Consider the following 12,168-nt stretch of genomic DNA (forward strand, 5'->3'; position numbering starts at 1 on the left):
TGAGAGTCCTGCTTTAAATTGTGCAAAAGGGAAACCTCCGGCCCTTTGTGAAGGCCGTTTTTCCCTTCTTGCTCTCTGCTACTTGAGTTACAAACCCTAAGTGCTGCCGTGGGACGTCTTCAGTTTCCTTTCCATCCCGTGAGAGCAGTTTCCATCTGTTCAGTGTCAGGTTTCCTCCGTGGGCACTTCCCAGGGGGCTTGGTGCATGGAGCTTGACACGGGGGCGGCCAGCACTGAGCATCCTGCAAGTGCTCCTCTGGTGCAGAGCTTCCTCCGTGCTGCTCGTGGGCTGTGGATGGTGCAGGATGGTGGGGTGAGGGCGTCCCGCAGTGCTGAGCCTGACCCACACCGGGACCCGAGTGCCAAAGCATCCTGCTGTCAGACTGCTGCCTCTCGGAGGCATGAGACTGCAGTGATAGCTGCTGCCAGGCTCTGGCCAAGCCCAGCGAGGGATTTCACCCACTGAGCACCCCCTGTTACAGCACTGCTTTGCCTCCTGCTTTTTCCACACCTCCTGGGGGTCTGGAGGTGGCCACGTGAAGGCTCCCAGTCTGCCTGGAGGGGCCTCGTAGCAACCTCCAGCGTTGGGATCAGATATTTACTTTCTGCCAGTGCTTGAGTTCTTCCAACTGCTAATTTATGTCCACAGCAAGGGCTGTGTGTGCTTTTCAGAAACTGCTCCATGCCACTTCAGAATAATAGCTGCTGGGCTCGTCGCCAGGCCGCGGCGGAGGTCTCCTGCCTCATGCTCCCATTTCAGGCATGCCCTGAGCGTTCACCGAACACGCAGAACTGGAGTAGATAAGAAGCACAGCCTGTGCCCCCAGGACAGGCACGGTTGTGCTGACATGGTTTATGCTGGGGCTGTGATGCTCTGCAGTCAGCAGGCCGTGGTGTGAGGTCTGCGTGGCTGAGGCTTCGGTAAAATCAGCAAGTGGAGTCACCCTCCTCCCTCTGACCCTTCCCAACAGAAACGGTGAAGCAGAAGCAAAGTCTTGTAAAACCAGGGCATTCGTAGCATTTACTTGGCCCGATGTTACCCTGAGGACTACTTAATGAAAAATTGAAGGTCTCGATGAAGATGTGCTAAGGTCTGTCCAGAAACCAGACAGGTACAGCCCTGGAAAGCCATTGCCCTCCGGGGGGGAGGAAATCCTCCCCTTCCCCTTTTCCTGATAAAACTGCTGACGGACTTTAGCTGCAGTTAATGTGAGAAATGTGCCTGCTCTGGAGGTGCAGGCGAGCGCACCCGGTAGCCATCGCCACTGTCCCATGGCCGTGGCCCCGTGGCGCAGCTCTCGTGGGGTCGGTGGGGTGGAGGTGGCCCGCAGCAGCACCGCAGGTTAACGATCTGCTTTCCCTCCCCAGACACTACCCGAAGCAGTCCTTCACCATGGTGGCAGACACTCCCGAGAACCTGCGTCTGAAGCAGCAGAGCGAGCTGCAGAGCCAGGTGAGTGTGCGGCCCCCTCCTCGCCCCGGGCGGGCGCGCTTCGCCCCATCGCGCCGCCGCCTTCTGCGCGCTGGTGCTTCCCCAACGCCCTCGTGCAGCGAGCTTGGGGCTGGGCTCCTCTTCTCGTGTTCCACACGTCTGAGCTTTTGCTGTTCTGTTCGTCCCTGGTGGTGGGAAGGGTCCGGCCCACGGTCTGCCTCTCCCAGTCACGTCCATGTCTTGCACTGTTTTGTTTTTTTTTTTCCTGCTGGCACCCAGCAACACAATCAGGTGAAATGGCAAATGGCCTCATCTGGACAGACTCTGTAGGCGAGTATTTCAGGTAAACCCAGGTGTTGTAGGGCTGGGAAGCTCTGGCAAGCAGAAATAAACAGATAGAAGGGATAACGACTGGCACAGACCAAGATCTCTTTCTCCAGAGGGAAGAGAGGAGCCTGTTTGAGAAGGGTGTTGTCCAGGCGCGTCCTGTTCTGTACCCGCGAGGTGTCCCTGGGTCAGCAAAAGTCCCCAGCCCTGACGCACGGCTCTGGGCTGGGTGCTCGCCCTGATAACTTCTGGTGGTGCAGGGGGAACTGCTCGGCTCCTGGGTGGGCGCAGGAGCAATCTGCTTTCCTTCCTACTCCAGGGCACTGAGAATATGAGAGGGAACTGTGAGTGACACTACTGCGAAGAAGCTTTGTCCCTTGGAAGGGCAAGATTAGCACAGGACAGGCAGCCTTGGTAGATCGCCTCTCTGTGAGACTTCACTGCACCAAGAATTGGCATTCGTGGGGCACGGCTGAGCCGAAAGCATCCGAGACATGGTCCTGAGCTGTGGTTGTGAGCCTTGCTGTACAGCTGCAGATGTGTGCTCGGAGTACGCTGCAGTGGAAGAAAACGCATCCAGGGGCAATTTTGGCTTGAGTCACAGTCTCTGAGGAGAACACAGGATGTGGCAACTGTTCTGGGAATCTATTTAATTATTTTTCCTTCAATGGGAAGGGGTAAAAAGACTGCCCGGAGAGCTGTCAGCAAGGCGTGTTGGCTCAGCTCAGTGTTCCAACACTGTTGGTCCACAGAAGGTCTGGACAGAGGGAGGATGGCACAGGATTTGTCCTGCTAGCGGGCTCAGGGTGAGCAGACATCTGGGATCAGCGCGTTCCTCTCGTGGCTGTGCTCTGAAGGACACAGCGACCTTCCTTTCTTCCCCATTAGCCTGGGAGTGCCAGGAGCTGAAAAGCAGACTGCTCAGGCGTGCTTCCTGCTGGAGGAGGGGGAAATCGGGACCTCACCTGTTAGCAGACAGAGCTGGTGGTGCCCACACAGCCAGCGCCGAGTTTTGAAACCTCTGCTTTGGCAAGGTCTGTTCCTCGGAGCGGGTTGCCCAACAGCTCCTGGCTTGCACAAACGCAGCTTGGCTCGAGCAGGGAGCTAGAGCTCAGCCCGGGGCTTGCGTTGTGCTTCACAGAGCTGCTAAGGGGACACGGCTGCTTTTCCATGGTAACAATCAAGATAACGCTGTACCAAATGCTCTGGAGTATCCAGTGCTGTTTTTACAATGAACTCGGGCTCTTCATTAGTTCTTGCTTATTAAAGGAGACCCTAGGGAGGGAGGGAGCGTGCTCCGCACTGCCGGGGCTTTTCTGTAGCTTCCTGGGACTTTCGGCTCCTTGCGGTGTGTGCTGTGCTGGAAGCAAAACTAGGTTTCTCTCCTCTCCGTGAGGTTGTTGCGGGGTCTTACTCACCCCATTTCCCTGTTAACCAAGTGTCTGGGGAGCTGTGCAGAGACCCAGACATCTGTGCCCGGCTGGAGCAGCTGCCTGGGAGCAGAGGAGGTTACAGGGACAGTGCCACAAGCAGCTGAGCTTGGGGAGCAGGGGGAGAGCCCTGGTGGAGCAGCATCCCGTTCCTACGCAGCACCGAAAGGCAGCCGAACAGCACGGCAGCTTCCAGCGCGTCGTGTGCATGGCCCCTTTTAAAGGAGGGAGCTGGAACAGACATTTTATACCGTCTTAAAGTTCCCAAATGCTTGGCAACTGCTGTTCCTTGTGGGAGGTGCAGCAGAGCTCTGAGCAGGGCTCTTGGCACCGCTGGGGCTGGGTAAGGGCGCTGTGACGGGGGCAGCCCTCTGCACGGGCTCCTTGGGGACAGTGCCACAGGGCTGGCGTCAGGGCAGGACCGAGGGGCTGAAACACAGCTGCAGGAGGTGCCGGAGCACTTGAGGAGGTGCCGGCTGCTGTCCCTGCTCCCCTTGACCTGCCTGGCAAAAACACAGGCAGGAGCAGGGGCGCAGGAGCCTTCTGTACCTGGCTGCACGTGAACAGAAGAGGGGCTGGGATGCAGGCAGGGTCTTGCAGCCCCTCGGACACCAGCACCGCACCTTTTCGGTGCTGGTCTCACACCGGGATGTGCTGAAAATACAACTCGTGTGAGCGGGAGGGAGAGGAGGCTGCCGGGGTGCTGTGGGCACAGGCAGCCCAGGAGGAGGGGACGGGGATGGGGATGGAGGTGACAGTGGGAGATGGCGCAGCCAAATCAGGTGGAAACTGCCTCAGCCTTCCAGGGAGGATAGATCCTGAATCACTTCAGATAAGATCTTAATTCCTCTCTGCCTTTGTTCTGCCTACAAAGGGAGTCTCCTATTTTCCAAGAGGTAAACGTTAGTGTTTCTTGAAGCACTCTAGCTAAAATGCAGCCGCTCTGTTTCACTGACAGCCTCTTCGTGGTAACTGCAGGAGCTGAGCAAGCCCTCCAGGACCAGCAAAAGTCACCTCCGGCCCCTCCAGAGCAGGCAGCAGGGCTCAGCCCTGCAAACTGGAGCTGTTAGCTGACACGGGGAGAGGCTTGCGAAGAGCTTGCTGGCTCTGCAGTGACGGCAGCCTAGCAGGGAGGCTTTGTGCTGCGGGTTGCCGGTTCAAATGCCACCTCAAAGGTTCAAATGCCACCTCAAAAGTGCATCCTGGCTAACGCCGCTGGGGCAGGCAGGGCTCTGCACGCAGGTCTAGTGGTAAAATCCCTCGTGGTGCAAGGTCAGGGTTATGTGAACAGCCACACCTTGCCTTCATTTGCCAGCCAAACTCCGCTTGCGGACCTTGGGGTGAGGCTTCCCTCATCACATCCCTGCAAGGTGTCGTGGCTGGGAGCTGCTTTAGGGTAAGGAAAATTGGTGGTGGGGCTGTGTCCTCCCCAGGGGGTTCTGACCGCGGGAGCATTGTTCCCTGCTCCCCAGCAGCTTTGCCCTTCCCTCTGGAGCAGGGCTCCTGCAGAGCTGCTGTTCTTTGGGTATCCCTGAGGAGGTCGATCCACCGAAAATGCTCCTGTCCCACCCCGCTGTGGCTGGAGTCCCACCCCGGCTGTGCACCGGAGCCGCTGCATGAACAGGGTGGTGTCAGGACAGCTTTGTGGAGCTGGAGCGGCTTCGTGCACGTCCCGATGCCCTCTGTTTGTGTGCCGAGAGGGCGTCTTCTGTTCCGGTCACTGGCAGACGCTGGATAATAATACCTCATGCAGCTAAATAAGTCCCCAAAGTGACAGCTTTTACGCCTGCAGCCTCCTCTTGCAGCCCACGTGTGGCAAGAAAATTGCAGGGTTCCCATTCCGTGGCTCCTCTGAAACTCTTAAAATTGGTATCTCCGGAGGCAGCCTTTCCTGCCCGAGGGTGGAGGCTCTGGGGGTGTGGGAGGCAGGTAGCTCTCCTGTCCCCAGCGTTTCCTTCCTGCAGCAGCACGGCTGTCACCTCGGGGAGCTGCTGGCAGCGGCGTGGACGTGGGCACTGGTTTAATTTGCTTGAGCTGAGACCCACGAGGGGCTGCAATGTGCAGAGGGCTTCCTCCAGCTCCTCCAGGGATGTGCGAGTTGTCGATCTCCTATCGTGAAGGGAATAATTCCTCCGGGGAAGTTAGCGTGGATCCTGTTTTGTTATGGGGCCAGGCGTGGGTATGGGTCTGGAAGTCCCACGGTCGTGGCCCTGTCTGTGTCACTTGGCTCTTACATACAGTGCCTAGGTGAAAGGCAGCTCTGAGCCAGAGCGATGTGCACCCTGTGCTCGCTGCCAGCGACGGCAGGAGCAGGCAGAGGTGAGGGCTCCCTGCATTTATCTCCCTCCATCGCCCAGGGTCGCCTGGGCTTGAGGTTTCGAGGGATTGAGGGGAGCGGGACGCCAGGCACGTGGCCGTGCTCTTTGTGGGCAGGATTGAGGTGAGGACTTGCACCCCTTGCAGGCACCTGGCTGTGGAGGGGGTTCCTCTGCCCCTTCCCCCCAGCACCCCTCGTCCGGGTGCCTGGCTCCGGCCCGGCGCAGGCAGCGCCGCTGCCCATATAAGGGCAGGGAGCAGCAGAAAATCGCCGTTTCTGAGCACTTCCTCCCTCCTTTCCGGCCGTGGCTGCGGCCCCGCAGGACCTGGCCGTGCTGCAGCAGAGCCAGGAAGGGCCGCGGCTCCCCTCGGACCGCTGGGCTCCTGACCCCTGCTCTTCCTCTCCTGCTCCCGGTGCCGTCCCCAGTGCTCGGGCTGTGCTCAGACCTCGTGGCACAGAGCCCAGCCCGCTGCCAGCGCCAGCTCCCAGCGCACGCCTTGGGTTAACCGGCCACGGGGACCAGCATCGGGCTCCCCCCCTGCAGTCAGGCATCCCCTACTTCAGTTTTTAGGGCCGGGTTGCCATATCCCCAATGCTACAGAGCGGGAGAAAAACAGGGAGGATGCAGGGGGTGAGATCTAGGAGGGTAAATACATGGAAGCTATCAAAGGAACTGCTTAGCCTTGTGCTTAGCTTATCGCCTGCAGCTTCTTTCTCTTGCCTGGCTTTCTGAAGGCTCATCACTTGTGCGTTTGCAGCCGGTGCTGGCACCCACTGACCCCTCCTGGGGGGGCTGAGCTGAAGGCTGGGGGACTGATGCTGTTCTGAGCGGCACCTCCAGCACGAGGGCAGGGACAGCATCCCATGGCCAGGCTGCGGAGATCTAAAGGAAAAGAACCTGGATGGAAAGCCGAGCGGATAAAGGACAAACGCAGCCCCCTGCCCGCTCCCTGGGGCCGGCGCTTCCCGAGCAGCGGGCAGGGCGACTTCACCCCTCCTGCCCCCTCTCTGGGCATCCCGTGGGCTTGGCAGCAGCTCCATTAACTTCTGGTTCCCTGTGCCTGGTGCCCAACGCCGTGAGGCTGCTGCTTCCCACCTCATCACGTTCGAGATGGGTTCCTCACCCCAGCCAGTAAAGTTTTTCTGTGCTTCTTACTGCTTCAAGCCAGCAGAGGCTTCTGCCTTGAAATCAGTCTCTTGCGTTCCTCTCTGATGTGCTTTGGCATCTTGGTTTCATTAATATCCTCCCCGGGTAGATGCTGCAGCCTGGTTCATTAAACCTTTGCCTCCTAATGTCACTTCTGAGCTGGAAATCTAACCTGACTCGTGGATCATACCATCCGTGCCGTGGCTCTGAAGCGTGGGTAGAGGCTCTGACGAGCTTCCAAAGCTTTGATTTCTCCTGGCTTGTGGGATGAGGACGTGTTTGGTGCTCTGCTCGCACCCTCTGGTCTTTGCAGCACGGTAACGCGTGCAGCCAGCGGCGAGCTCTCCCCTGTTCCTCCTGCCCGTTGCAGAGCCGGTGCCTGATCTCCCCTCGTGCCCCAGGAAAGCCCTCGGAGCTGGGGGGCTGGGGCGAGCCTCCGCTTCCCACCCGCCTCCCGACACAGCCGGGATCTCGGCACCGCTCCAGCACGGAGCTGCAGCCGCCTTCCTGGGCTGCGATCCCCCTGCATGAGGCCATCGGGTGCTGCCGTCTGTGGAGGGGCTGGGGCAGGACGGGGGAGAGCCGCGTGTCCCCGGGCTGCCTCTTGCGAGGTGTTTGCTAGCCCTGGGTGCAAGCAAGCGTACAGCAACGCGTGCTGGCCAAGGGGGCCGTACCAAGCCTTATCTACGCCAGGCTTGTTAAAACACTGAAGTCAGGACAAAGCTGTCGCTGTGCCTCCGCGTGGCCCCTGAGCCACCTCTGCCTCCTTCTAGAGCCAGCGGGTGTGGGAAGGACGCAGCTCCCCGCTCCCCTGTGCCAGCCCTTCTGCCAAACGCAGACAGCGACGTCTCGTCTTCCCTCAGCAGCCCCTCGCCTCCTGCCTGGTTCTGCCCCCTCCCCGGGTGCGGGCCCGCTCCGTGCCCCCCACGGGGGTGGAAGCTGTGGGGTCTGACCCCTGCACGTCCCCTCTGGAGGCGGACGGGGACCCGGGACAGCCCGGAGGGCAGCAGCGGTGCCTTGTGGTGCCTTGGCTTCTGCAGACGTTGACAAAACGCTTGGCGGCTTCTCCTCCAAGGTGCTCCCAGGCCCGGCGGGACGCGACCCAGCGAGGTTTGGAGCAGCACCTCCATGGCAGCGTTTTGGGGAGAAATCAGCGTTATCCTGCCTCCCCCGCAGCGCTGCCCGTGCGCTGCCTCCCAGCCTTATCTCATGTCCGTGGGGCCGATGTGCAGGCGCAGCTCTGCTCCTACACACTCCTCCGTGGGGCCAGCCTGGCTTCCCGTCTGTCCGTCCGTCTGTCTGGCGGGCGGCCATCCCGCTGCGGGACGGGAAGGCTTGCAGGAAGCCGGCCACACGCGCCGGTGTCTGGCCCTGCTGGGACGAGCATTTCCCGGCTCTTGCCCGGGGAGCAGCGGGTCTGGTCCCCCCCCAGCCCTCTCCGTCGGGGAGGCGACTGCTCTGCTCCCCCACCACAGCCCCGCATTGCACCCACGCGGCCAGGCTGCTCTGCCCCCGTCGTGCGGGTGGCGAGAGGTTCATTCCTCCTGCCCCGGAGGCGGAGGCGACCTTTGTGATTTAGCGACAATCCGCGGCTGCCTGCGGTGCGCAGGGCGAGCTGAACCCCGGCTGCTAAGGGGGTGAAAGTCAGCAAAGCCGCTGGTTGGAGCGGGCCAAGCAGCTGCTCGGCGTTTCCTTCCCTTTCGGAGCAATCGAGTCAGCGGTTGGGTTTTGGCATCCGCAGAAGGTGCTTCTGCTTCCGGAGCAGGGGGGCGAGGGCGCAGCGACACCCGGGGCCGAGGCTGCGGGTCTGGGCTGGGCGCTGCGTTGGCTCCCTGCCGCAGGACAGCTGGAAGCCTGGGTCTTAAAGCCGTGTAGAACTGTTTAAATTAAAGAAAGAAAAAAAAAAAGGTGGGGGTGGGAGCAAGTAAAAACGGGACTTTTCGGCTCCTGGGTGTGATGGGAGAGATGCTGACGTCAATGTCTGGCAGACAGAAACGAGGATGCTTGTGTTCTGCTGGCCTCTGTCCCCACGCCCTGCCTTGGTTTTAGCCTTGCTGGGTGTATCCTTTCCAGAGGACGCTAAACATCCCCGACACGGGGCTGCTCTCGTATGGGCGTAGCTCACAAAATCCTTGGGACTCTCAAGCAGGCGGATTGCCATGGATGAGGTGATCTGCGCTGTGTGACTTGTGCTCTGCTAGGCCACGGGAAATGCAGAGTAAATCCAAGTTAGCCCAGCCCCTGCTGAAAGAGAAACCAGAGCAGTAGATGCATGGGAAGCTGTTTGTGTGTATCAGCTCTTGGCAATGCCCCATTTTGCTATTACTGGATACGTGACGGGGTCTCCAGAGCGAGCCAGAGGCCCAGTTTGAAAGCTGCTGCTTGTCACGAAGAGCGCGGGTCACGGTGAGGTCTTGTCTTGTCGAACACAGCTGCTGTGCGCACTGGGTTTCCCCCATGGCTAAATCTGTTTTTTTTTTCTCAATTCCACCCAGATTCGCTACAAGGAGGAGTTTGAGAAGAACAAGGGAAAAGGCTTCAGCGTGGTGGCTGACACCCCGGAGCTGCAGAGAATCAAAAAGACTCAGGATCAGATCAGCAACGTGAGTAGCCTCTGATCTCCGTGCCCGGTGTCGCTGCGCCCTTCCTCCTGGGCCTGCGAGGGAGCCGGCTCCCTTCCAAAAGGAGGAGCCCCGTGTCCGAGGCGGGTGGCAGGTTGTGCTGCATCCCGCACCCTGCATCCACGTCCAGGTGCTGGTTCCGTGGCAGGCGATAAGATGTGCGTGGATGGGTGGATGCTGCCGCGGGGAGAGGAGGATGCGCTCGCGGAGCCGCTGCGTCAGGCTGGGAGCTTCTCCCCTTCCCAAGCTCAGCCCTGTACTGCAGGCATTGTGGCACGGGAGCTCGATAACGTGCCTTCAGCAGCGTGCAGAGGGTTAATTCACCTTTCGCTGATAGTGAAAGTCGTGTTTGTTCCTTATCATACGGCCGGGAGCTGTTGCAAAACCCGGCCTAGCAGCCGGCAGGGCTGGGGGCTGGTTCCTCGCTCACCATGAAGCCTGCCCCCAGAGATGCAGCCGAGCATGAGAAACCCCTTGGGTTTGGGTTTCCCCTCGGACGGGCTGCTGGGAGCTCCCCGCCCCCTTTGGGGTCTGCGGTGCCCAGAGCAGGACCCGGTGGGACAGAGCCTGGGAGCGGGGCAGGCACCGAGCTCCCCCCAGCCCCTCCTGTCCCGACACCCAGCCCACCTCCTCCTTCCCCGCAGCCCCCCGGACATGGTGTGCCTCGGCTCTGGGGTGCAGCCCGGGGAGCTCCTCCATCCTTACCAAGTGTCTCTGTCTCGGGGACGAGGCCGTGCTGGGAGCCGCTGGCTGCCCCCAGGGGAGCAGGGTCTGGGCTTGCAGCAGGGTGCGGGGGGAAGGTTTTGTGCCTGCGCCCCGCGAGGGAGCGCTGCTCGAAGGAGCTCCACGCGTGCACAAACACAGAAATGCCCAGCGGGCCGGGAGGGGGTTGTTTATTCCCTCGCCTTTTGATCTCATTGTGCAGTTCTCTGGCAAGCGCTGCTCGCTCCCTGGGGAGCTGCAGGGTGTTATCTGCGCTCGAACCCCACGACAGCGCAGGCCTGGGAAGGGTCCCCTGGGGAAAAGGACCTGGCCGGCAGATCTCCCCTGGGGGCCGCTTCTCGGTGGGCTCTGAGCCGGGGCAGTGCAGCCCTTCCACCCTCTGTGGAGTGGGGCTGTGGCCTTCTCCTTTCCGAGGGACACTGGGGAGGGTTTGGGGTATTCAATACCAGCAGGACGAGGGGTTACGGCTGCTGCGGGCAACCCCGAGGGGCTGCTCGGCCCCCTTCTCCCCCCTCCTGGCCACGGAGCGGTTCTGAGCTGCTTCCCCAGGGGCCGCTGGCTGCCAGCCTGGGGTGGCAGTGACCCACTTAGCGCAGGCGTGGGAGCAGCCCCGCTCCCTGCACAAAGCCCGGCTCCGCGGGCAGGGTTTTAATCCGAAGGGTGAGCGAGCAGCTGGGCTCACGTGGGCGGCGGAGGGGCTGCGCGGCGAGGCAGCAGCGGCGTGAACGTCTCTGCGGCACGGTGCCCCCTACCCCCCACCCCTCTGCACATCAGGAAACCCTCCTGGAAATGGGGCTGTGCAAGGGCTGAGCCCGTGCCTCTGCTGCTGGAAGGTGCTGTCCCGAGGCTGTCCCTGCAGCACCCGGAGAGCGGCTGCGCCAGGCTTTGCTCCCGCCTGCAGAGGAGCCCGTAGCGCCCTTGGGTAGGGAACTGTTTAACCAGCAGGCAAATGGGCTCCAGGTGCCTTCCAGTGGCAGCGTATTCCGGGTATTCATTAACACACGTGGCCGTTAATTTTGTGCCCAGGCCCTTGGGTTAACCCTTTCCTCCTGCCCGCCGTGCTGGCTGCCGGGAGGGTTTGGTGAGGTGCAGCTGGTGGGACCTGCTGGGCCTCCTGCTGGGTCTCCTGCAGTGGGAAAGCCTGGGGTATTTCAGTTAGAGACATCTGGGAGCAGGTAGTGGGTAGGAGTGGTACCTCCACGCCACCGCCTGCACCTGGCTGTGGGTTGGGGGTTTGCACACCTGACTCGGTGTGTGCGGAGTGGAATTCCTAAAGCTCCACGCTCCTGCGGTGTGGGGGCTTGGGAGCCTGGTCCTGAATCTCACCCACGCCTGAAAACTTGATGTATCCCACCCACGGGATCCTGAAACCTCCTTTCTCTGGGCACAGAGGACGACTCTCCTGGTGTCTCAGACCGCCTGCTCCTCCCCGCAGACCTTGGCGCACGTCCCCCTCCGGGCGATTCTCCGCCTGCTGCTGCGGTCGGGGCGAGGAGGAGCGCTGCGCTCAGGCTGACCCAGCCACGGTGCTCGTGCAGCCGTGCTGCCCTCGGAGGCAAACAGCAGCGAGCTGCGAGCAGCTGAAGGACGCCCCTGGCACCAAAGGGCTGCAGGAACTGCCGCCGTCCCTGGGGGACCGAGGCCAGCACAGGGGCAGCACTGCAGAGCTGCCCAGGCTGCGCTCTGACCTCTTCTTTCTCTTCTGCCCCTGCAGATAAAGTACCATGAAGAGTTTGAGAGGAGCAGGATGGGCCCCAGCCCCAGCGAGGGTGCCGAGATGGAGCGCAGGAACTCCCAGGAAAGCACCAATTACCGGAGACCCACGGAGCAGCAGCAGCAGCCGTCTCATCACGTCCAGCCCAGCAACCCAGGTAGGGCGCAGGGCTCCAGGAAGGGCTGGCAGCTCTGCTCTGCGCCAGCCCCGTCGGCTGCTAGAGCCTTGTACTCCCTCGCAGGGGGCTTTGTGTGCCCCCTGAGCCCCAGCGCCCAGCCGCAGCTCTGGCTGACAGCCCCAATCCTTCCTTCCCAGTCTACCAGCAGCAGCAGCAGCAGATGTCGTCTCAGTCCTACGGCTACAAGGAGCCCGCGGCACCAGCCTCTACGCAGCGCAACGCTCCTTCTGGAGGGGGGGTGAGTACAGCCCAGGCTCCACAGCGCCCACCCTGCCACCG

The 12,168-nt window shown here is 61.2% G+C and overlaps 1 protein-coding gene across 1 annotated transcript in view; it reads left to right on the plus strand.

Annotated features, from left to right (window-relative positions):
- LASP1 (LIM and SH3 protein 1) overlaps positions 1-12,168 on the plus strand; it is a 31,049-nt gene that overhangs the window by 15,967 nt on the left and 2,914 nt on the right. The window contains exons 3-6 of the mRNA XM_083809483.1: positions 1,369-1,453; positions 9,149-9,256; positions 11,712-11,868; positions 12,027-12,127. Coding sequence (XP_083665609.1) covers positions 1,369-1,453; positions 9,149-9,256; positions 11,712-11,868; positions 12,027-12,127 — 451 coding nt within the window. The remainder of the gene's footprint in view (positions 1-1,368; positions 1,454-9,148; positions 9,257-11,711; positions 11,869-12,026; positions 12,128-12,168) is intronic.

Source organism: Anser anser (genome assembly GCF_964211835.1).
Source record: "Anser anser genome assembly, chromosome: 23".
Lineage (NCBI taxonomy): Eukaryota > Metazoa > Chordata > Aves > Anseriformes > Anatidae > Anser > Anser anser.